The sequence below is a fragment of the Dasypus novemcinctus genome, chromosome 3, assembly GCF_030445035.2.
Source record: "Dasypus novemcinctus isolate mDasNov1 chromosome 3, mDasNov1.1.hap2, whole genome shotgun sequence".
NCBI lineage: Eukaryota > Metazoa > Chordata > Mammalia > Cingulata > Dasypodidae > Dasypus > Dasypus novemcinctus.
Window position 1 is genome coordinate 101187095 of NC_080675.1, and position 13264 is coordinate 101200358.

The 13264-nt window shown below is 34.0% G+C and overlaps 1 protein-coding gene across 1 annotated transcript; it reads left to right on the forward strand.

The window, feature by feature from the left end:
* Positions 1-11924: 11924 nt before the first annotated feature.
* LOC101439267 (olfactory receptor 4K3-like) lies at positions 11925-12650 on the forward strand. Its single transcript, XM_012518370.2, has one exon. It carries the CDS (start codon positions 11925-11927, stop codon positions 12648-12650), a length of 726 nt encoding a protein of 241 aa, XP_012373824.2.
* Positions 12651-13264: the final 614 nt, after the last annotated feature.

The following is a 13264-nucleotide window of genomic DNA, read 5'->3' on the forward strand; positions in this document are numbered from 1 at the left end:
ATGTTCTACTATAAGGTTTGAGAATGTTTTGATAAATGAGAAAGTACAGTTAAAGTAATGTATGCAATATAGATGACAACAACATGCTAATGTTTCTGTAACAAAAGCAAAGTCAGTACTCTATTCTAAAGTTAAAAAGTAATAGATTTTGTTTATTTGCTAAAACAAGTAAGCATAATTTAAGCAGTGTTTATTGCTTAAACAATTAAGCATTTTCTCTTTCTCATTTTTTTTCATTAAGGAGACCTTGACTATTTCATTTAATAGATCTATGTTCATCTATGTATCTTTCTTAACACTAGAATAACAACTGAGTTAGTCATTCAAATTAAATGAGATGAAATTGAAAAAGAATATTTTGGGAGTAATGTTATCCATAAATTGTTGAGGTGCTTTGTTCTGTTCTTTTTATTTTGAGAACTTGAAATAAGGTTCTTTTTAAAGAAATCAATTTTATTGATACATATTAATAAAGCATAAATCCATCCAAAGTGTACAATCAATGGCATTTGATGTAATGACATATTTGTACATTCATAAATTCAATCATTTGTAGAGCACTTTCATTATTCCAATAATAATAATAACTAACAAAAACAAAATTAATCACTTCTCAATGTTTCTTTGCTTCTCCTATTATACATATTTGTTATTCTTTTTCCCTCTCTCTAGTATATTTGTATTTTTATTTTGCAAAAACAGTCTTATATACTCAATATCACCCATATTCATGTTTTAGGTTTTACTGTCATATACAATACCATGTTACAGTTTTTAGCTTTCCTTCTAGTAATATACCTGACCCTAGACTTTCCCTTTCAACCACTGTCATGATCATACAATAGCCCTGCTGTTACAAACCCCTTGGGCCCCCCCCCCTCGCAGGACGGCAACGGAGACCCGAAACCTGCCGAGAATGAATGGTGGGACAAGAGACACAAAGAACGACAGCAAGACAGAGTTCTGATCAAGCTGCAACTTTATTAAAGGGGGCAAAGTATATATACCCTCGGGTGGGGGAGGAGCGGGGAGGGAGGTAGTAGAGGCTAAGGATTGGTTGTTGCTGTCGCCGGGGTGGGAGGCAGACCTTAGTTTCGTGCCTTGCGCCTGCGCACTATCTTATCAGCCTGGGCAGTGGCGGGAAGACGGAGAACAAAGGAGCAGGGAGGGAGAAGAACAAGGAAGTGGGCTCCGCTCTGGTGGCCATGTTGCCAGCATTGCTGAGCTCAGTGTATACTCCTATTGACCGCTCCCAACACCCTTGATATGCTTGCATCATTCCTATTAGTTTCTAAAGATTTGTAAACAACATATTCATCATTTCTGAACAGATTAACCATCAGCTTTCGGTTTTCTAACCTAATTTTATATTCTGGAGACCTAAATTCCAATTATTAACTCATGAGTTTACACAAAGTATTTAGCTCATAAGAGTGCAATCATACAGTATTTGTCATTTTGTTCTAGCTTGCTTCACTCAACATAAGGTTGCCCAGGTTCATCCATGTTATCATATGCTTCAGGACTTCATTACTTCTTACCACTGAATAATGTTCCATCATATGTATATACCAAAATTTGTTTATCCTTTCACCAGTTGATGGGCACTTGGTTTCTTTCCAATGTTTGGCAATACTGATTAATGGTCCTGTGAACATGGGTGTGCAGAAGTCATACATGTCTCTACTCTCAGTTTTTCTGGATATATACCAAGTAATGATATTGCTGGGTCACATGGCAAGTCTATATTCAAATTCCATAGGAACTGCCAAAAAGTACTCCACAGTGGCTGTACCATTCTACGTTCCTATCAACAGGGAATAAGCTTTCCTATCTCTCCACATCCTCTCCAACAGTTACAGTTTTCCAACATTTTAATAGCAGCCATTTTAATAGATGTGAAATATTTCATTGTAGTTTTAATTTGCATTTCCGTAATTGCTAATGATGTTGAACGTTTTTTCAAGTGTTTCTTAGCCATTTGTAGTTGTTCTTTGGACAATTGCTTTTTCAAATCTTTTGCACATTTTTTAATAGATTTGTTTGTCTTTTTTTTTTTTAATTGTATGATCTCTTTGTATATCATAGATATAAACCCTTATTGGACATGTGATTGCCAAATCTTTTCTCCCTTTGAGTCAGCTGCCTTTTCATCTTTTTGACAGTCTTTTGAGGTGCAAACGTCATTAATATTGTGGAAGTCCCATTCATTTGTTTTTTCTTATGTTGTTCATGCTTTGGGTATAAAGTTAAGAAATTGCCACCTACCACAAGATCTTGAAGATGTTTTCCTACATTTTCTTCTAGGAGTTTTATGGTTGTCACTTTTATACTTACGTCCTTAATCTATTTTGAATTAATTTTTGCATTTGGTGTAAGAAAGTGTTCTTCTTTCTTTTGGATATAGATATCCAGCTCTCTGAGCATGATTTGTTGAATAGACTATTCTAGCCCAGCTAGGAGGGCTTGACCACTTTGTCAAAAATCACTTGCTTATAGATGTGAAGGTCTATTTGTGAGTTCTCGATTCCATTCCATTTGGTAATGTGTCTGTCTTTCTGCCAGGCCATGCCCTTTTTTCCATTGTAGCTAGGTAATATGCTTAAAAATCTGAAAGTGAGAGTCCTCCAAGTTCATTCTTTTTTAAGATCTCTGTGCCATTTTGGGACCCTTATCCTTCCAAATAAATTTGATAATTGGTTTTTCCATTCTGCAAAAAAGGCTGTTGGAATTTTCATAGGGATTGCATTGAATCTGTAAAACAGTTTGTGGAGAATTGATATCCTAATGATATTTAGTTTCCCAATCCATGAACATGGAATGTCCTCCCATTTATTTAAGTCTTCTTCAGTTTCTTTGAGCAATGTTTGTAGTTTGCTGAATACAGATCCTTTATGTTCTTGGTAAAGATTATTCCCTAAATATTTGATTGTTTTAATTGGTATTATAAATGGAATTTTTTTTCTGATTTCCTCCTCAGATTGCACATCAGAAGTGTATAGAAACACTACTGATTTTTATATATTAATCTTGTACCCTTCCTCTTTGCTGAACACATCTATTAATTCTAGTAGCTTTGTTGTGGATATTTCAGGAGATTGTAGATATAGGACAAATCATAAGCAAATAGTGAAAATTTTACTTCTTCCTTTATATTTTTTTTCCTTTTATTTTTTTGTCTAGCCTAATTGCTCTAGTAAGAATCTCTAGCACAATAATCAATAAAGATTGTTATAGTGGGCATGCTTGTCTTCTTCCTAATTTCAGGAGAAAAGCTTTCAGTATTTCACCATTAAATATGATGCTACCTGTAGGTTTTTAATATACACATTTTACCATGTTCAAAAAACTTCTTTCTATCCCTACAATTTGGAGTTTTTTAAATCAAGATCAGTTGTTGTGTTTTGTTAAATGTCTTTCCTGTATCAATTGAGTCTTTTATAAGTGTTAGAAAGTTTTTGGTCATCATCTCCTCAAATATTATTTTTGCCGCTGTTCCATTCTCTTCTTCTTTGGGACACCAATAAGCATACTGTGTACAATTTGCATTGTGATTCAATTCCCTGAGACTCTGTTCCTTTTTTTTTCCATTCTCTTCTCTTTCTATTCTCCTGTTTTTTCTGGTTCAGACACTGCCTTTGAAATCACTAATTCTGTCTTCAAGAAATTCAAATCTGTTTTAATGTGCCTCTAATGTACTTATAATCTCATACATCATATCTTTCATTCCCATAAAGTCAGTTACTCTCCTTTGCAAGCTTTCGAATTGTTCTTTATCCCCACCCACTGTCTTATGTATATCATTTATCTCTTTAATCATATTTTCTTTAACTTATTTGAATAGATTCAGAATTGTGCCATTATCACTGACCAATTGTTTTAAATCCTGTATCTCTTCAGGATGCATCATTTGTTCCTTTGACTGGGTCATATTTTCCTATTTCCTAGTATGGCTTGTAATTTTTTGCTAGTAGCTAGGTGTCTAAATATGGTGGTGAATTTATTCTGCCAATTTTTCTTTCTTATCTGTTGTTGTTTGTTTGTTTTTTCCCCACAGCTCCTTTTTGATATTTGTTTCAAGTTATTCTAAGTCTTCAAAGTTGCCTGGCTTAAATTATTAAAATTGGGCCAGAGACTAATGGGGTAAAGATTTTCTCCCAGGATTTAGGATACAGAGAAAACCAAAAGCAGTTTTTCTCTATGCAATTTACAGACCAGCCAGCAGATGATGGTCGTCAGGGCACCTTTCAACAGAGATGTTTCATTCTCAACTTTCCTGTGTTTTGGTCTGTCCAGGGCTGATATTCAAAGCAAGCTCTCCTGGCTGAGTTCACTGAAATGCTCCCCAACTTCCCCTCCCTTTTCTCTTGTAACAGCTTACAGGGAGGAAAATGTCTGTTCCCCTCTGTTAACTGCTACAGGTTTCTCCTGCAGCTTAATACCTTGGGGTAAGGTAGGGCAACCCTTCCTATCCACCACTTTGGTTTGGTAGCTCATGCTTATGTGTGTCATTTGGGGATCTTTTCCTCACTGTTCCTCACCTTCTGGAAGCTATGTAACACTGACCTGATCTTCTGATCCCCAAAGAGTTCCCTCAGACAGCTTTTGGATCTTTTTTTATTGATTTTGTGAAAGAATTGAGCTCTGCCTGCCTAGTCTGATGCCATCTTCTCACAATCTTCTTCACTTTTAAATGATAATTTTGCTGGATATGGAATTCTAGGCTTATGCATATTTTTGTTTAAAATTTTTAAATATTTCTGTTATCTTCTTGCTTGAATGGTTTCTAATAAGAAGCCCATCATAATTGTTATATTTGTTCCTCTATAGATTAGGTATGTTGTTCTATCCCTCCCTCCCCTGTTCTTTATTTCCCCAAGATTTTCTCTTCACCTTTAACTTGCTGCAGTTTGAATATGATATATCTCTAATTGGTGTAAGTTTGAGAATTATGCTCAGGGAAAGTCCTTTTCCCTTACTTTTATTATAGAGAAAGCTCTAGTTGTATTTTACAAGGATTGTCCTTCTCTTGCCCCTGCCAGAATTATAAGGAGATCTTTTTAAAATCTGTATCATGAGCATATGATGGGGTTCCTGGAGGGACAACTTAAAAATGTTGGGAGAGGCCTTCTAAGCTGAGACCTCTAGGGATTACTCACTCTCATGCTAGCCCATACACAGTACACAAAATTCATCAAAGTTACCTTTTGAATGTTCCTACAAGTTTATATCTCCAGTGGCTTCTCCTTCAGGTAAACAAATCTCAACTGAGGCTTTCTAAATGTGCCTGTCTCTTCAAATTTCTGAGTACTGATTTGCTATATAATCTCAGTTTTCTGATCAGTCTGAGAAGAGTCATTGGATTTAAGTTTGTCCAGTGTTTTCTTGATGTAAAAATAAGAATTGTGACTTCCAAGATCTTTGCATGGTGGAAGGAAAACAGATCTCCAGTAGTGAGTTTTTTTATTGTAATATCTGACTTTTCTGATGATTTGACTAGAAGCTCATTGCTTCCTTTTACTTTAAGAATCAACTCTGTTCAGGGATCTCATGTTGTCTGATTTCTGATGGTTATTCATCCCTAAATGTGTCCATTCTTTCTGGGATACATAGTTGCAGAAATAGTGGCCAAGGAGCTGAAAAAGTAGAGGTAACAAAGCAAACATTAATTAATGAGTTTCAAAAATTAGCACAGTCAACAGCCAATACTCAAGAAAAGATAGAGAATATTATCAGCTCACCAGATATATCACATAAGATCTCCTATTATTACTGCCTACTTCCTCCAGAAAAGTAAATCTATCTCAACCTTTAACAACATGCATTAGTTTTATCAGTTTGAGTATAAATTAAATCAAACAAAGTATCTATTCATTCTTGACTCTTTCTTTCTTTTAAAATATATGTGACATTCATTCAGGTTGATCAATATAGCAATAGCTGCTTAATTTTGATTTCTGCATACTAATCCATTGTATAAATATACAACAATTTGGTTATCTATTTTATTACTAATTGAGAGTGTTGAGGCATTATGAAAAATACTGCAATTTATAATGCTTGTTTGTATGCATTTCTGTTGGGTAAATATCAAGGTATAAAAATTTCTGGGCCGTATGGTATGTATATATTCACTCTTGGTATTTACCAAGAGTAGTTTCACAAATGGTTATTTCAGTTTACATTTTCAGTGTTTCAGTTTCCTAGGCTGTTCAAAGCAAATACCATGAAATGGTGTGGGTTAACAAATGGAAATCTATTTGCTAAAAGTTTTAAGACCAGGAAAATATCCAGATCAAGTCATCATCAAGGTCATGTTTTCTTCCTGAAGACCAGCTGCTGGAAATGCTGGGCATCTCTGTCACAGGGCAAGGAACATGGTAGCATCTCTTGGTATCTTCCAGGTTTCACTGATTTAAGCTTCTTGGTTTTGTTGCTTTCACTCTTTGTCTGAATTTCATTCTATCATAAAGGACCCCAGTAATAGGATTAAGAACTATCATAATTGATGTGGATCACACCTTAACTGAAGAAACTTCATCAGAAGTTCCTACTTAAAATGGCTTCAAGTCCATAAGAATGAATGAACTTTAAGAACGTGTTTTTCTGGGGCATGTATAGTTCCAAACCACCACAATCAACAATGTCTGAGACCTTCCTAAGAGTTTTTCATTTAATCTAAATTCCAAATTCATTGGTAAAATATGGTTCATATTAGCTTCTTGTTATTTTATAATGTCTTTAATATGCTTAAGATCTGTAGTGAAGTGTCTTGCCAAGATTTTATCCATATTATTCACATTTTAAACAAATCAGCTTTTGGTTTTGTTGCTCCACACTATTATAAATTTGTTTTCTAATCTTTATTTTACTTCTATTTCTTTCATTTTTAATATCCTGGATTTTAAAACAGGATCAATTTGTAAATATTTATTGCACTGGACACTTAGGATATGTGTACTATCTATATAATATATGAATAACATTTAAAATTAGAAATAAATACAAGAAAAAAAATCATACAATAATTAATAATGTGGCTATTTCTTTCTTTTTTTTTTTTTAAAGATTTATTTTTATTTATTTAATTCCCCTCCCTTCCCCCGGTTGTCTGTTTTCTGTGTCTTTTTGCTGCGTCTTGTTTCTTTGTCCGCTTCTGTTGTCGTCAGCGGCACGGGAAGTGTGGGTGGCGCCATTCCTGGGCAGGCTGCACTTTCTTTTGCACTGGGCGGCTCTCCTTATGGGCGCACTCCTTGCGCGTGGGGCTCCCCTACGCGGGGGACACCCCGTGTAGCACGGCACTCCTTGTGCACATCAGCACTGCACTTGGGCCAGCTCCACATGGGTCAAGGAGGCCCGGGGCTTGAACTGCGGACCTCCCATGTGGTAGACGGAAGCCCTAACCACTGGGCCAAAGTCCGTTTCCCTATTTCTTTCTTTAGTTCAGTTTTTGATTCACATATTGAGGGTATGTAATTAGGTACACACAGTTTTAGAGTGTTATGTCTTCCTGATAGTTTGCACTTTAATCATATAAAATGTTTCCTTCCATCTCTTAAAAGTATGCTTTATCTATTATAGTATATCCACACCAACTCTCTTTTGGTTAATATTTGAATAGTGTGTCTTTTCTACTATTTAATTTTCAAATTTTCTATAAATTTCAACTTAAGTTGGGTCTCCTATAAGCATAATACGATATGAGTGATTTCTTTTTATCTGATCAGACATTTTTTGTCTTTTAGTTATATTATTTAGTCCTAATTTAGTCCTATATTGTATCTAATATAATTACTGAAATATGTGTATTTAATTAATTATCCTAGTATGTGTTTTCTATTTGTCCTACAAGTTTTATATTCTAGTTTCTAGTTCTACTTCTTTATTACTGTGTTTGTGAGTAATTATTGTTATTATTCTTTGTTTTCCATTATCTTGATAAATATAGGATTTTTCCTATCATTTTTGTTCTTAAAATAGAGATTAAAATCACAATCTTGCTTTTGAGAATCAAAATTAGGATATTTATCATTTCCCAATTTGATTACCTTAGAACTCATAAAACTACATTTATCTTTTGTGCAATTGTTGTCAAATGTTTTAATTCTACACTTATTTTAAATCAATAAAACACCATTAGTTTGAAAGTAGTGGAACTGTTCTCTATCTTGAAGTTATGTCAGTTAGTCAAATGTCTGTGTGTGACTGCAAAATGATAAAACTTAAAAGCTTAAATTTTACTATATGTAAATTATTCCTTAATACAATATTAAATTATAAAACCCTTATACATGAAAAATTATTTTATTGTATTACAATTATATTCACTGAACCAAAACAAACACTCATCTAGACTAACACCTTCCCTCAAACACTACTACTTATAGTTCCTTCACTTACTAGCTATGCATCTTGGACAAAAACCTCCGCCTCTTTCAGCCCATTTTCTCATCTGTAAGTGGATCAAAATATTATGATTATATGAGATAGTTACTGTAAAGGGTTTATGGTACACAAGCATGAACATAAGCATTAACTCTTTTTATTTCCAAGCTTAGATGCTTATAGAAACTAGCCCCCAATATATGATAATGGCTGATAGAGTGAATAAATTCATTTAAATGGTTATAGATCTAGAAATAAAATGGACAAAGACTGACAGAAAAACAGGGAGACAAAAAAGGGGGACAAAAAATTAAAGGGACAGGAGAAAACAAAGAAATTATTATTCCAAATAGTCTTTCATATATAATTTATTTAGCACCAAAACAGCAAACAAACAAAAGGAAAAAAAAAAAAACTCCCGCTTTATGTTGATATGTACACTCATCAACAGGAATGGCAATAGGATGCTTTAAAGCTGTGGATAGTTCTTAATTCTAAGAAGTGGATAAGAATGGGAGAGGGCAGATGAAGGGGGCCCTCATTTTTTACTCCAAATATGCCTAAATTGTTTGAATATTATTAAATTAGATTGTATTCCCATATTATTTCTTTAGCAAAGTAGAATATTAGAATCTACTTTAGCAAAGTAGAATCCTCCCATTATCTTTTTATCATTCTGAAAAGTGCCCATAATATAGAACTACAATCAAACTGTTAATTTTGGGGACTCTGCAAAAAGGACTACTGAGAGTGCTTAGACCTACACATTCCTCTGAAGTCCCAGGAACCAGAGGTACAAGGCTGACCATCAGTCCTGGCACAATTGCACTTTGCCAATGACAAGGTGGCTGTCACCTGCCCATCTGTATAACTCATCTAACTTCTGCTGGGGTTGAAATTGACATCTTAGTCCAATTTTATGACATCATAGACACAGAGCAAAGGAAAAAAAGTTATAGCCATTTAGAATAATATAAAAATATAATAAAAAATAACTTACATGTTTAGTAACATATTCTAGTTATGTTTTACTGGTCTACTTTAAACTAACTTTTAAAAGGATGCCTTAGTAGACGATGCTCTCAGTTCAGGGAATCTTGGAAGCAAGGGGATCCCAAGAAGTATGACATGAAAACTCATTCCAAATATTTTGCTCTATTTAAAACACAGAGCTTGAAAGGTTCCCAGTCAAGAGGATAGACTTTAGAGTGTATATATGCCACACTGAGAAGTACTCACTCCCATCAACACTGATGATAGTAGTAAATAAGGTGGACTTCATTTCAGTCTTAATGTAGAATCCAAAGTAAGTCCTATCAGGGAAGAAAGATCTGTATTTCAGAGATGATTTCTGTAGGGTAAGTGTATTGAAAACTATCTGAGCTTTGAATTTGCATTTCTAATCTATGCACCACATGTCCCCAATAATTTAAGACCAAAATTTGATGCTTTTTTTAATATTTTTAATTTTATTCTTAAACACTGTTGATTTAATGACAAATAAATGTACCCTGAACATGACTTCAGAATTCATTTTTTTTAGAGCAACTACAACATTTTCTAGAAATGGAAGAAATTATATCATAGATGTGGAGGTACTGAAGGCAGGGAGAAGGGAAAAAGAAGTGTAATATGAAATTTGTTTTTAGGTAGAATTTTTACTGTACATATTCATTGAGCTTAGGGTTCTTCGTGTGTTATTTAGTTCATATGCTTACAGGATACTTAAGGACTTTCTCTCCCAACTAATCTTTGGAATTTCAGGACTCCTTACAGTAGAATTTCACACATCAACAAAAAGCAATGTCCTTCTACTATCTTAAAAGTTCCAAGATGTTCAGTTTTGGTAGAATTTGTTTTTATAGACTGTCCATCTTATCCTAATACTTTTTTATTTCTTTTGGTTTCTGCTTGTGCTATCTCTTGACCAAATATTAAATGAAGAAAAATCACAGTCTTTAATATCAATAGGAATAACTCCAGCTCAGTTTGAAGATTCTGAAATAGAAATGCTTTTAACATTAATATAAACATTGTTTCCTTTCATTATTGACAATTTACATTTGCCCATGGATTACTTTTTCATAGAGCAAAATGTCTTATTTCAGAAATTTTATTTATTTTGTAGTCTTCTCTAAGCAACATTCTTATGGGAAGCTATTTCAAGCAGGAAGCCTAAATACAGATACTTTGATGTAAAATAGACCTCTTTATATAACAGCTCTGCCACTTTATAGATGCAATGTTTGGGAAAGATAAGCCTTCTCATTTGTAAAATGGCAATATGTTGTAATTATTAAATTAGATAATTCTTTTAAAGCATTTATCATAGCACCTAGTACATAACTAGCAAATGCTAGTCAACTCTTAATCTCTCAATTTCTCATCTGAGAAGTGTTATAGACAAAATGTAGATATGGAGAGATGAAGAGCAATGAAGGAAGGGAGGGAGGGAGGAAGAAAGGAGGGAGAGAAAAAGGGAAGAAAAATTTTGCTTTCCTTCTTAGGGAAATATATATATATGTATTTGTTTCAATTTAATTTATTTAATTAATATAGACAAATAGTTTAAGGACAAATGAATTTAAAATACATATTTTCTCCCCAAGACAGACAGCAGTAAAAGCAACATTCTATGTCTGTCTTTTAAGGTAGTCTCAAACAATGGAAATCATTTTTTCCAGTGAAAGCCAAGGGCCAGACAATTATGTCAATAAGTGATATTTCTCAGGTCAAGAAATAAGTGGTTTTCTGGAAATATCTTCTCAAAGTGCAGGAAAATATCTAATACAAGAAATGTGCAGTCAGTATCTGAAATTTTCTTTGGAACATAAAAATCCATTTTCAAATCATTTAGTGAAAAATTTTTCCAGGAGTTGGCAGTAGACTTTGGTTAAATTCATTTCTTATTAGCAGTAGGTTTATTTCTTAGACATCTGCTTTGGGTTAAAAATATAGCATTAGATTACGGTCCTGGATTACTTTTTATAAAATAAAGGAGCACCAAAAATCAAACTCTAAGCTCAATACGTTTCCTTCAGTGTCCCTGCAGGAGAGATAGATTGAAGGTACAGAGAAGATGTTTATGGATTATATTTCCTCACATTTTAAATCAGGATAATTAATTTTGATATGCATAAAAACAGTACTTCTTACATTAATGCTTTTGGTCTGTCCTATATTTAAGTTAGCTCCCATTCTTCAACATATGGTTGAGCACTTTTATAAATTCAAAAAACATTTATTTTATTGAACAGTGGTAAGATTTAAATTTTGCACATGTAAAGCACTTATCTGTTCTCTAATAACTAAACATTCAGTTCTCCTTTGCATTCTAGAAGTGCTTAGATCTTCTCTTTCTCTTTGGACCACACTGAAATGAACTGGACTAAATGGAAGAAACAAACCTGTCTGTGTTACATAAGTTCATTTTTCGTGGGCTATGTAATTCAAAGGAGCTCCAGACTTTCCTTGTACTGCCATTTTCTTTACTTTACCTGATGACTGCGGTAGGCAACTTCCTTGTCATGCTCTTAATTATGACTGACCCTCATCTCCATTCCCCCGTGTATTTCCTCTTAGCCAATCTCTCCTTTGTTGACTTTTGCCTTTCCACAGTCACCACCCCTAAACTTATCACAGACTTCCTGAAGGATAATAAGACCATCTCCTTTGGAGGCTGCACGAACCAGATTCTCTGTGTGCATTTCTTTGGAGGAGGTGAGATGGTGCTGCTTGTGACAATGGCCTATGATCGTTATGTGGCCATATGCAAACCATTCCATTACTCCAGCCTCATGGACAGAAAAAAGTGCATCTGGCTACTTTTAATAACATTGATCATGGACGTTGTGCATGCCATGAGTCAACTGGCTATGATGTTGGATCTACCATTCTGTGGACCAAGACTAGTGGACAGCTTTTTCTGTGATATTCCTTTGGTTATCAAAATAGCCAGCATGGATACTCACACAATGGGAACATTGATAAATGCTGACAGTGGGTTCTTGGCTACAATTTGCTTCATTTTCTTGCTGATCTCCTACACCTGTATACTATTTAAAGTCGGCCTTCACTCTAAGGATGGGGCATCAAAGGCTTTCTCCACCTGCACTTTCCATAGCACTGTAGTGGTGCTGTTCTTTGGACCCTGCATTTTCATTTATCTGTGGCTACTCAGCATTAATCAGGTGGATAAGTTTCTTGCTTGTTTGTACAGTAATTACACCTCTTCTGAATCCAGCTATTTATACACTGAGAAATAAAGAGATTAGAAATGCTATAAAGAGACTGTTAAATCACCATATGCATTCAGGAAATAAATTTTAGTATACCCATTTACCAGAAAATTCACTGTGGCCAATGAAATTTGGCAACACTTTGACATATAAACTGAATTGGAGCTATGTTCTTTTCCTATGTGTAAACTAAGAGAATTCCCAGAAGAATAGTTTCTGTTTTTTATTTTAAAATTATGTCCAAAAAATCCAACACTTGTTTTATCACACCCTAGAGAGAATGATTCTGAATACATATTCCTTTGTATATGTTCAAATATTATAAAATAATAGCACTAGTAATAATTATAAATATAATTACTACCATTTATTAAAACTACTTATGTTCCAGCATTCTATTAAGCATATTACCTAAATTATGTGTTTCTTGAAAAATTATTTTGAGTTTTTATTTGTATACCCATTTTTTAACCAATGCATGATTTATCCATCCTAATCTTAGCTTAGCTATAAAGAATACTAAGGAAATTTGAATGATCTGCATCCACTTTAGAAAAAATAGATAAATGAATCTAACTGTAATACTATTGCCCTTTTACACCATAATCTTTTTTCCTTTAATTCATGGTTTCAGGTCTTGA

Bases quoted from the DNA above. Each gene is read 5' to 3' on its own strand.
- LOC101439267 (XM_012518370.2), top strand. From the start codon at position 11,925: ATGACTGACCCTCATCTCCATTCCCCCGTGTATTTCCTCTTAGCCAAT.